Source organism: Trichechus manatus, unplaced genomic scaffold (genome assembly GCF_000243295.1).
Source record: "Trichechus manatus latirostris isolate Lorelei unplaced genomic scaffold, TriManLat1.0 scaffold00025, whole genome shotgun sequence".
Classification (NCBI taxonomy): Eukaryota; Metazoa; Chordata; class Mammalia; order Sirenia; family Trichechidae; genus Trichechus; species Trichechus manatus.
The window spans coordinates 2,944,933-2,958,041 of NW_004443961.1; the positions used below are offsets into that span (position 1 = coordinate 2,944,933).

Here is a 13,109-nt window from a genome sequence, read left to right on the forward strand (position 1 = left end):
AGTGAGACAGAATTTGGTACCGAGACTGTGGGGTGCTGCTCTGACAGATACCTAAACCGTGGGAGCTGTTTCGAAACTGTGAATGAACAGAGGCTGAAAGAATTTTAAAGTGCCTAATGATAAAGGCCTAGATTGCCTTGAAGAGACTGTTGGTGGAATTATGGACATCAAAGACAATCCTGGTGAGGACTCAGAAGGAAATGAGGAGAGCTGTTACATTGGAGATGGCGCAGACAGCGAGAAGCAGCAGCAGAACCAGGAAACCAGCACGAGACAGCACTGGAGCCGGCCCATGGAGCAAGAGAGCTGACTGTCTTTGGCAGGTGGCTTCCTGGCAGAGTAGGTTACCTCTGGGCACTTATCAGCAGAGCTAGGCTTGCCGACCCGTGGAGCAAGAGAGCTGAGTGCCTTCCAGCCGAAGTTTACTGGTGGAGTGGGGTATCCCCAGGCACTTATCAGTGGAGCTACAAAGCTTTGGAACACTTGCCCCAACAGGGCAGACACAGGCGGGGAGGCTTGAGGAGCCAAGAGCCAAGGAGCCAGGAAGCAGAAGCTGAAGAGACAAGGAACACAGGAAGCAGAGCTGCCTCAGTCTTAAGGGTGGAGCCATGGCCTCTGGGGCTGCCCAAGTTCCAGTAAGCAGAGCTGCCATTCCAGTGGGTCTGGAAGGTGAAGCTGAAGCTGAAGCCCAGGGCCCAGGGGCCTCTGCCCAGAATCCAGAGAGTGTGGCCAACACCCAGAGTCTAAAGGGCAGGGCCATTGCCTAAATGGTCTCAGAGAACAGAGGATTATTTTCAAGCCTTGAGAGCTAATGTAATGTGTTCTGCTGACTTGCTTGGTGCCTGTTATTCCTTCTTTCCATCCAATTTCTCCCATTTGTAATGGAAATGTCTAGCTTGTGCCTCTTCCACCATTGTACACTGGAAGCAGATAACTTGTATTCTAGATTTCACAGATGAAGAGGAATTTCTGGATTTTGGACATCAAGTTAAATTAAGACTTCTGCTATGATATGATGGGATGAATATGTTTTACACGTGGCAAGGACATGAATTTGGGGGGTGAGGCAAAGGGTAGAATGTCATGGATTGAATTATGCCCCCCAAAATATATGTTAACTGGCTAGGCCATGATTCCCAGTATTGTGTAATTGTTCACCATTTTGTCATCTGATGTGATCTTCCGACGTGTTGTAAATCCTACCTCTATGATGTTAATGAGGTGGGACTCAATCTATAAGATTAGGCTGTGTCTTAAGTCAATCTCTTTTGAGATATAAGAGAGAGAAGTGAGCAGAGAGACAGAGGGACTTCATACCACTAAGAAAGTAGTGCCAGTAGAATAGTGCATCCTTTGGACCTGGGGTCCCTGCGCTGAGAAGCTCCTAAACCCGGGGAAGACTGATAACAAGGACCTTCCCCCGGAGCCAACAGAGAGAGAAAACCTTCCCCTAAAGCTGTCTCCCTGAATTTGGATTCCTAGCGTACTAGACTGTGAGAGAATAAATTTCTCTTTGTTAAAGCCCCCACTTGTGGCATTTCTGTTATAGTAGCACTAGATAACTGAGACAGTTCCAGATATTTATCAGGAAATCTTCTGGCATTTTATCTAATTACCATAGTGACTACGCTGAGTGCCCGTCCAGGGTGGCAGACACTGACATCTCCCCTGCAGGTCAGACCAAGCTGGTGTTGGTGTGGTCTGGAGCCTGAGCCTCCCTGGCTCACAATCCAGTGCACTACAGGGAGGGACATGGGTGCTTGCTTAGTAAAGCTGGTAAGAGAAACACTAGTTTTAAGACTAAAAGATGAGTTAGTTACTTGAGAGTGAGGTAAAGAAAGAGGGCCAAAGGCCAAACCTTGTAGAAAAAACGGGTCAAAAAACCCAAAAATTTTCCATGAAAGGAATTAGAGAATACCACTATTAACCCTACTACTAATAATAATGATAACAGTCAAAACAATAATAAACTTATTAATGATTTATTATATACCAGGTACTATCATAAAGCAGTCTTAGAAGAAATAAAACTGGAATGCTTCCTTAGAAGCAAGGATGGCAAAACTTCATCTTGCTTACTTTGGACATGTCATAATGAAAGATCAATCCCTAGAAAAGGACATCATATTTGGCAAAGTAGAAGGTCAACAAAAATGAGAGAACGTACTGACAGAACAGCCACAGTAATGGACTGAAATACACCAGCAATCATGAAAATGGCACAGGACTGGGAAACACTTTGGTCTACTGTACTGTCACCATGAGTTGGAGTCAACTGCATGGCAACTAACAACAATCACACTGTCCTAAATTACGTAATACACACATTATTTAATGTTTGTAGCTATATCTGAGCTAGATACTATTGTCCCTAGCTTATAGATGTGGAACTTGAATGTCGGAAAGGTTAAATAATTTGCCCGAAGACTCGTAACTAGAAAGGGTTGGAGCCAGGATTTGAACCCAAAACTTTCTGACTATGAAGCCTATCCTATTACCTTTACAAAATCTGCTGAACCCCTTAATGAAAAAGCACTCAAAGAAGTAGGTAGAATATCTTCCTTTTTTTATATTGGGTATTAAAAATTAGCTTTCGGGAAGCACAAAGCCATGGAAGAAGATGACAGTCAACAGTATCAATTGTTACAGAAAAATCTAAAAAGATCCCAAGAAACTGTTGAACTGGCTTTGCCCGAAGTACAAAGCATCAATAGTTACATGGATAGCGTTCACATTTCCCAGTGCTAAGAAGTGGTCGAATATAGGGAAACAGAGTAGACGAGTATGTGTGACTCTATTAGGAACTCAGCAGTGGGAGAATACATAAAGAGCTAAGTCAGCTGAAGAGGGAAGGGACATACAAGGAGGCACAATAAATGGGTCATCTAACTCAACCTCCACAGGGGGTCCTTGGGTAACACTGTTCCACATCCGCACTTTCCAGGTCCCCTCCTCTGTACAGATTCTGATTTCCATTGAGCTCTTTTATGCCTTTCTCTATCAGAAATGACCAGTTTGTTTTTCTTGCAAACCGCAAGCTTCTCTTCAACATGCAACTCAAGTGTTGGCACATCCTTGGTGAAGACACCTCTGAGGCTCACTCTCAAGAACAATCTCCATCTTTGTACCTGAGGCATTGTGAATCCAATTCTATAACAACATCATCTATTTCCTTTAAAAGTTGGCTCCCTAAGATCAGGGACCATGGTGAATTACCTTTGAAACCATAGTACTTAGCACAGTCCCTGGCACCAAAAAAAAAAAGAAATCCGTTGCCATCGAGTCTGTTCTCATAGTGCCCTTATAGGACAGAGCAGAACTGCCACGTAGGGTTTCCTAGGCTATAATTTTTACTGGAGCAGATAGCCAGGTCTTTTTTCCAGCTGAGTGCTTAACCACTGCGCCACCAGAGCACCTTCCCTGGCACATTCCTCTTAAAATATGGCATACAGAACTTATTATAATGATCAAACTCTAGGTGGAAAAAAATTTTTTAATCACGCAACAGAGAATCAGAGACTACTACTACTCAAATATTTAAACAGCATAGCCCTTATTTTTACAAATATTCAGTAAAGATGATCAGTTCAAAGGTCTTTGTATCAGACTGGCACAGCAAAATTGATTTCAATTGTAAATCACCATGTTCCTTTGAAATACCTTACTTTTTTATAGTGAATACTAAAAATTAGCAGCTCTGGTTCTAAAAATAAATATGCTCTTCAAGAGCTAAAATCATTGTCTTTTTGTTCTGTGTTTTTGGTTGCTTTTTTTTTTTTAAGCATTCAACTGGAATTCATTTACAAATGTAACCCCATCTTTCAGGATGTCTGCCACTGTCTTAATTATGAGAACACTGTCCCTCAGGGAACCAAGCCAATGGGAATCAAGTCCCAAGTAAGAACAAACCAGAGAAAAATGTCTTTGTTTCTGCTGATTATAGGAGATAATGGTCTCAAATGAAAAGAATTCTATTCATGTCCATCCAAGCTAGGATGTGCGGAAAGCAAATCTCGACCTTGAACAGAAAGGAAAGAAAAAGACAAGAACAAAATAGTGCATTACCTCAGGCTTACAGCTCCAAACTAGCAAAGAAACCCATCTTAGATACTACTGATCAAATTTTTGATCCAGTAGAATAGTCTATTACAGGTGTAATACACAAAAGGAAATTTTTTTTTCTTCCACCAAAAAACTTCCCAATGAGTATATTATTAATTATCATGGTCTCTTTGTGGCTGTGTTGATATCCTAACTTGAACATGCCAAACAGAAGTGAGGAAGAAAACGACCCGCTGTTGAAAGTAATGGAATTTTATTTATCTAAATCCAATAAAGTCTAAGGAATACGAGGATCTCAGGAGCATTCACATTCAACTTTAATTACTACAATCTATTTCCTAGAGGCTGAAGCATAATTTTAGAGATCCCCATAATAAATAGATCTATTAGAGAGGATTCATTAAAGCTTATCCTTCCTGAAGACTGGCCTTTGCCTGGAACCTAACTGACAACCGTGGCTGGAGCTGTGCCTCAAAGAAAGTATCATTTATTTCTATGGCCACAGAAATAATATGTTCATTCCACAAAATGGACCATAATTTAGATAAAAAGGCTAAACATGTGATAGATTGATAGTGACTGAAAAGAAACAATATAGCCACACAGCTACCCCATCCATTTTGATAACTCAAATTATATAGACAAAGAGTCATTGCCCAGCTAGGAGATTTATACAAAAACAAAGGTGCTTTCCTGAACAATAATCCTGAATGAGCTTTTATTATATAAAAAGAAGTTTCAAATGTCTCAGTTATTTACCAAACACCACCCAAAACCTTTGAGCCCCTGGGCAGGAAAAGGTAAAAACCACAGACTGTGAATAATAGAAGTATTCAAAGCTTGTTGGAAAAAATAATCCTTCTTTGAACTCAAATAGAAGCCCCTCAAGGCCCAGGCGCCACTGTACATAGGATGTATTATTTAGAAGAAGCAGTCCAGAAACAACATACCTGCCACACTGAGGGGAAAACATTTGTGAAATGAAAACATTTCTCCAAGGAAAAGGAAAGACAGGCAGAGAAAGCAGAAAAAGGAGGAAACAGTCGCCAAGTCAGTTAAAACTAGGAAACTTGAAAGGGAGAAAAAGACCTTGGAGCCCTCGTTCCTGATGGTTTAGGAATCACGCTCAATGTCGGCAGCATTCATGGGCTAACTGGAGACCGAGACCAAAACAAACAATAAAAGATCTGACTTCTGTCTAGGTTCTACCTACTCTGGGCTAGCTCTGGTGGCACAGTGGTTAAGAGCTATGGTGAGCTATGGCTGCTAAGCAAAAGGTCAGCAGATCGAATCCACCAGCCGCTCCTTGGAAACTATGTGGCAGTTCTACTCTGTCCTTTAGGGTCGCTGTGGCGGCACAGCGGTTGAGAGCTCAGCTGCTAACTAAAAGGTAGGCAGCTCAAATCCACCAGCCACTCCTTGGAATCCCTATGGGGCAGTTCTAGTCTGTCCTATAGGGTTGCTATGAGTCAGAATTGACTTGACAGCAATGGGTTTGGGTTTTTTTTTTTTTGGTATAGGGTCGCTATCAGTCAGAATCGACTTGACAGCAATGGGTTTTTTTTTTTTTTAAGAGAAGAGGTGGAATTGTGGAAAGACATTTTCCCTTTTCCCTCTCCTGGATTTTTAATTCAGTTCTAGGGTGAGCAGGGTTATAAACAAACAGAAACCCAAACCAGTGGCCATCAAGTCGATTCCGCCTCATTGCGACCACATGTGTATCAGAGAAGATGTGTGCTCCACAGGCTGATTTTTTGTAAGTAGATTGCCACCAGGCTTTTCGTCTGAGGTGCCTCTGCGTGGATTCAAACCACCAATCTTTTGGTTAGTAGCCATGCACCTAACCATCTGCTGCACCCATTGAAGAATAATCTACATGAAGCTTAACGAATAACTCAAGGCAGGGGTACAGAGCTGGTGGGTGGGGCAAGTCCATATCTAGTTAAATCATATCCTACAGAGACTCATAAATCCAAAAATCTTTTCATAAAGATGATAGCATAGATAATATCAAAATTTTGGTTTCTATAAAATATTTAACTGGAATATTTTATAGATTTTATTAAATTGGGCAACAACGTCCATATTTGGAAGCTGAGACTCTATAATGTTCTGTGAAATAAAAAACTACTGCATAAAATAGGAAATTTGATAAAGTATAATATAACCAGACTTTGCTATTCTTTGCTCAGAATTCTTCATTCCTGAACCATATTGTCTTATGAAGGTGACATACTGATTCCTGAGGTCATAAAGAATAGACTAAATACCACAGAAATAATTTTATAATCAGCATTTTATTAGGTACTTATATAAGAAGATTAGAACAGTTAGGGCTTTGAAGAAACTGAACAATGTAATACCAGGATCTTGAAATTTTCTGTTTTCTCAATATTCCAAAATATTTAATATTGAGTGTCTCAACATTTAAAAAACAACTGCTACAGGCTCTCTCTTTATGGCAAAATGGCCAAGCAAGGCACAATACAAAACTGAATCAGCAGGAGTAACTGCCTCTGACATCAATGCCACAATTTCAACATTCAACATGAGTCAGTAACAAAAGCTAGGAGCTTCTAAACGAATTCCACCACAGTCTGAAAACTCAGGATGACATCTGTATATTAACAATCAAGCTCCTGTTACACTCCTAAGAAATTAATCTAGATTCATCTTATCTGTTACAGACAACTTATATCCCAGAGATACCACCTGAATCAACTGCAGAGCTTCAAACATGATACTGTTCTCGTGGGAATAAAATGAAAGGAAAAAAGAAAAGAAAAACAATAAATGAGAGAGGAGGGGAAGAATCTTTCCAAATAAGTCTGGAAGAACTACATGAGAAGTGTCTCCAGGCAAATCTCACACTAATCGACTGGGTGAAATAGAACACTTTGTTGACAAAGAGAAAATAAGAGTTCTCACCTTCTATGCTTGGTGCAAGGAGATGTAAGGTCTCACCTGCCTAGAAAGTCCCAGAGGAAAGAGCTAACTTAAGGGACTAGAAAATACTCCTGCTGGAGACAAGCCATATGGCCAAGTACAACGCCCTCCAAAGTGTAGTCCAGGTGTTGTTGTTGTGGCTAGGTGCCTTAGAGTCCACTTCAACTCATGACAACGGGAAGACATGAACGAAGTGTGTGTGTGTGTGTGTGTGTGTGTGTGCGTGTGTGTGTGTGTGTGTGTGTGTGTGTAAGCATCTATTTATGGCTCGGTACACTGATTTTCCACTTGTGGTAGCAATATAAAGTTTTCTTTTTAAAATACGTATTTAATATTAAAAAAATGATTCTATTTAAGAAGCAATCAGATTTCCACATCCACTCCAACGACCCTATGCAGCAAGGTGACTAGCCTTTTCTGCCTCTGGTGAAAGTTTGGAGGTTGATTCTTTGTCGTAATTGCTGCACGGTGGGAGGTCAAGCAGAGGTGATACCATATGGAAAAGAGATGGTTAAGTGAATAAGCACAAGAAATGCCCGACTCTCTTCCCCCTCTCAGCCAGCATCCAGAACGCCAGCAGCCAAGCTTTCACCCAGCAAGCAGGAAACTGGACAAGTCTTCTTTGAAAAACATGACTAGCCCAAGAGGCAAAACAAAGATACTGAACATCAGAAGGTCCCCAGTTAAAAAGCCCAGTCAGATGATGTTATGTTGAAATCAACAAAACCCACTCATGCATTCAAAACAGCTTTTTATCCCCACATTTTAAATATGGATGTTGATGTTGTGTGCCATCGAGTAGATTCTGACTCTTGGCAACCCTACAGGACAGAGTAAAACTGCCCTGTAGGGTTATCGCAGCCATAAACTATAGAGGATCAGATCGCCAGCTCTTTTCTCTAGCAGAGCAGCTGGTGGATTCAACTGCCACCCTTTCCAGTTAGCAGCCAAGTGCTTAACCACTGTGCCACCAGAGTTCCTTAAAATATGGATAAACACCCCCAAATTACCAGACATCTGAGAAAAGCTTTTAATATGAAAAAGAGACAAAAAGAAACAAACAGAACAAAGCACCCTGAAGGAAACAGACAATGGAAGGAGACAAAGATCTTAGCAACAGCAATTTAAAAAAAATTAACATCTTCAGAGAGAAAAAGAAAGATATTATAACCATGAAATAAAGCAGGATAGTATGAAAAGGAACATATAGGGAATTTTTTAAAAGCTGTTGAAAATTAAAAATATGACAGCAGAAATGAAAATTAATAGATGGGCTGGAAGATGAAATTGAAAGTAGAATTAAAAAGTCCAGAAAGAACAGAGAAAACAGAATGGAGGTAAGCATATATGAAAACATTGAAGAAAATTTCCAGAACAGAACATGAATGTCCAAAATGAAAAGGGCCATTGAGGTTCCAGTACAATGTATGAAAACAGGCTCACATCAAGGCACATCATGAAATTTCAAGAAACTGGGATTTAAAACATTCTAGAAACCCTGGTGGTGTACTGGTTAAGAGCTGTGGCTGCTAACCATAGGTCAGCAAGTGCTAAAAGGTCGGCAGTTTGAATTCACCAGGTGCTCCTTGGAAACTCTATGCGGCAGTTCTATTCTGTCCCATAGGGTCACTATGAGTCAGAAATCAACTTGATGACAGTGAATTTGGTTTTGGTTATTAACTTTCAGAGAGAAAAAAACCACACAGGTCACATACAATGTTCCGTTGCTATCCATAAGGATTTCACTTTTTTTTTTTTTCCAGAAGTAGATTGCCAGGTCCTTATTCCCAGTCTATCTTAGTCTGGAAGCTCTGCTGAAACTTGTCCACCATGGATGATCCCACTGATATTTGAAATACCAGTGGCATCGCTTCCAGCATCACAGTAACACACAAGCCACTGGAGTACAACAAACTGACAGACAAGTGAATAAAGAAGACGGAAGGTGAACTGATGCCTCTGAACTATGGTGTTGGTGAAGAATATTGAATATACTATCTTCAGATACTGCTAACTAATTTACAATTATAAAAGTTAATATTTGTTGAAGATTTTCCTTGATACTAGGAAAGAGCGAACACATCTCTTGGAAGAAGTACAGTCAGAATGCTCCTTAGAACAAGGATGCTGAGACTTTGTCTTACGTACTTTGGCCATGTTATCAGGAGAGACCAGTCACTGAAGAAGGACATCGTGCTTAGTAAAGTAGAGGGTCAGCGAAAAAGAGGAAAACCCTTAATGAGATGGACTGACACAGTGGCTGCAACAATGGGCTCAGGTATAACAAGGATCATGAGGATGGCACAGGACCGGGCAGTGTTTCATTCGGATGTACACAGGGTAGCTAAGAGTTGGAACCGACTCGACGGCGCCTCCCAACAACAACAGGTCTCTCCCCCTAACTACTTATTTACAATTGTAGGAGTAATATTTGTTGAGATTTTCCTTGATACAAAGAAGTTACAGGCAAATCTCGAGTCTCAAGAGAATGCTCTAAGACATATGATCTTTCTCACTTATTCCTCCCTACTCTTTGGAAGAAGTGATGGGCCAATGTGTTCACAATCCACATGCAGAAGTATAAACTGGAATGAATGGCATTATTTTGTCAGTATCTTTCCAAAACAAGCCAACTGCCCTGAGTATGAATAAAACCTGCAGTAAGCATCGGATGATGAATTCATTCCCAAGTTTTTAAATGGGATGAGTCAGATCTCCAGACCTTTAAGATAATTTTATTTTCATTAAACAGTATTTATCAGCCACCATAAAGCACAAGGCACTTTCTAAAATACCACAAAGGCAAAATCCCTGCCCGGAAGGTACCCACATCCTCTTGTTTATTAAGTATTACTGCTGACATTTCAATATGAAAGAAATAAGAAGTTGCGATAAAGAAAAGGGAGGGGAAGAGAGGAAGGGAAAACCTAATTGGGGTGGTCAAGTTAGAAAAATAATATTCTCTTTGGCAGGCAAGGGAGGTTCTCTGAGAACAGAGATTCTATTTAAGTATTCATTTTTGCAACCCTACAGCCTAGCACAGAACCTGGCTTGCCCAGGAAATGCTTGAGAAACATTCGTTGACTTGAGCCAAGAGCTGAACTATGCTATCTTAGTACCCAATGAGGAAAGCAAATATAGCCCAAATAATCTTTGGACACAGCTATGTTCAAGAGCCAGCACAAGAAAAGCAACAGCACCTTCTTGGGGAACAGCAGCTCCTTACCTGTTGTTGTACTGGTACTTGCTGTACCACCTGCGTAGGTACTGCTGCTTGACTAGCCACGGATGTCTGTAAAGTCACCGTCGAACCTGTGTCCGACCCAGTCTCTGATGTCTGCATGATGGTCTCTGAAATATATTAAAATAGAAATAAAGTTTAGAGTGTTCTCTCTGCATGTGCTCTCTTCATTATATTTGTTCCTAACATCCTAGACTGAGACTAACGTTCAATTCTTTGAATACCTCTTACCCAACATACCGCCATAATATTCCATACATGTTAATGGTGATTTTGACCACTACTCAAATGAATACAGAAAATTACAATCTACATTTTTAAAAAAACCCCATTAGTACCTCTTATCCTAAGGCTACACAGGTTGAATTTAATTGAAATCTACCTTCCTTAGGCCTCATCTCCTATAAATTGTTTCAATTCCATTATAAACTATGGCTGAAAATTATGTCAAGATACTCTTAATTCTCGGAACACAAAGCCTAACTGGGTGCAAATATGTGATGAACTAGACTTTCTAGACACCTTTATAGGCTATTAGGATGTCACCAGAGGTGTACAATTTAAAATAAATTATTCCTAAGGTCCTTTTCAACTTTAAAATTTATTATTAGGTGATCTAAAAAAAATTAATGCATATCCAAAAATGAACTGATATTCCCTATAATTTAGCCAAAGGATCAAGTCCACTAATTTTCTGATTGTAGTATGATGTGGTACTAAAATCAAAGTTCAATTATATTCTTACGCACAAAGATACCCAGGTATCAATAATGGTTAATATTTTGAAAGATGGGGAAACCACTACCACACAAAGGACTTTTATAAACAAAGACGTGCAATTTCCTTTTTCTCATTCACAATTCATGGGGCCACATTTGTTCAGCACCCTTGTGCCTGACCTGCTAACACAGGGTCACATTTTGCAGCAGCAGTTACTCTAGCGAGTGAGCTTCCTCAGGCCGCCTGGTCTTGACATCCCCTTCTGCTACTTAAACATTCCACAGAGTAAACATGGATGTCTTTGCTACGGAGCAGTGACCATTTCTCTTTCCTGGGGGGTAAGGCAATATTTAATTGGTAATCGAAGAATAATACTGCACCATGGTTTAAATTCGTAAGCAGGGTGGTAAACATTAATTTTCTCTAAGGAAATTCTGAAAGAGTGCTCAGTTCTTTCAGGGAAAAAATTAACCCTTCTCAGCATCTTTGGAGTCCAGGTGGCACAGTGGTTAAGCACCCGGCTGCTAACCAAAAGGTCAGAGGTTCCAACCAACCAGCCACTCCTCGGGGAGAAAGATGTGGCAGTCTGCTTCGGTAAAATGACGGCCTTGGAAACCCTATGGTGCAGTTCTGTTCTGTCCCATAGGGTCGCTATGAGTTAGAATCGACTCGAGGGCAATGGGTTTGGTTTTCTTTGTCACAGCATGACCTCTTTCAATTTTTCCCCCATACCTTTTCCATCATCTCATTCCATTTTAGAAATGGACCTCTGAAGACATTAAATCGAACTCTTCTTATTTTACAGACAAGGAAACAAAAGCCCAGAGAGGTTCAGAGATCACTCGAGGTGACTGGAGAAGACTTGGGACTGGGCCTTTTCACTTGGAGTCTGTGCCTGTTTTTCCTTCTAGACCTGGAGCCTGGCCTCACTTTAAGTGATTCAGTATTTTTTCTTTCTTTCTTTTTAAGTCAAAACTCTCAAGTAGCAACATAAACCTTAAAAAAAAAAAAAGAAAAAGAAAAAAACCAAATCCATTGCCTTAGGGTCGATTCTGACTCATAGCGAGCCTATAGAACAAGTAGAACTGCCCTTACAGGGTTTCCAAGGGGCGCCTGGTGGATTCAAACTGCCAACCTTTTGGTTAGCAGCCGTAGCTCTTAACCACTACACCTCGATGGTTTCCTTTGCATGCACAAAAGGCAACAGCAGTAACAGCTAGCTAGCGTTGACTGTTTAACCTTACAGATGCTTCCAAATGTTTTACAAGTTAATCCATAAATAAATCCATGTAATAACGTCCATTTTCGGATTAAGAACCTCAGATACACAGACTGAAGGTAGCCAGGAGGTTTGCAAAATAAAATTAAAATGATGGTGACTGTGGCTAACACCCCATTCACACGGATAGGCTAATGTTCAGCTCCAGGCAATTGTGAATATGTGGGAAGGCCAACCTGCAGCTGCTAGTTCTTCTGATTTTACAAAAGAAGCTGGAAATCCAGATTTTTATGTGAAATCTCCCAAATGTTAAATGGTGGCTCATTTTTTTTTTTCAAGTAGCATTGACCTCCAAAACGCACTAAGAACACACGCTTGCTTGCACGTGTACACAAACACACACACACGCACACATCGGTGCTTCACGCTGGCACGTAGAACCCCAACTGTAGTCTTTGGACTAGCACTGAGACCATATACATGCCTGGAAGTATTTGAGAATGACAGTATTCGCTAAATAAAACATGCCTAATTAAGACTACTAGAGGACGAATGGTTCTCAAAATTTGAGGCAGGGGACAGACAAATTACTCGCCCTACCTGTCCCTCTTCCTCTTTATCCCTTCAGAGGGGAAAAAAAATATCCTCCCAAAAAAGACAGCAAAGGCAACGCCCTTCGATTCATTACATACTTATAGACTATCAATGTCATTTGTGCTTCAGCAGAGGAGCTATTAGTGAGGCGGTGCCTTTCTGCAGGGAAAGAGGAAAGAACAAGCCATTAGAGATGGTCTTCAATGACGTGTTCTCAGTATTTCCTTCAACTCCAAGATGGCTGCTGGTCTTTGTCAGCTTAGCGTACAGATGAGGAAAACAGGCTTGCCAATATGGCTTATTTAAGCTGCTCAGTCAAGGGCAGGT

At 40.7% G+C, this 13,109-nt stretch overlaps 1 protein-coding gene across 1 annotated transcript in view; it reads right to left on the reverse strand.

The window, feature by feature from the left end:
- RFX3 (regulatory factor X3) overlaps positions 1–13,109 on the reverse strand; it is a 209,502-nt gene that overhangs the window by 162,840 nt on the left and 33,553 nt on the right. Inside the window, exon 2 of the mRNA XM_023728584.1 lies at positions 10,235–10,359. Coding sequence (XP_023584352.1) covers positions 10,235–10,351 — 117 coding nt within the window. The 5' untranslated portion in view covers positions 10,352–10,359. The remainder of the gene's footprint in view (positions 1–10,234; positions 10,360–13,109) is intronic.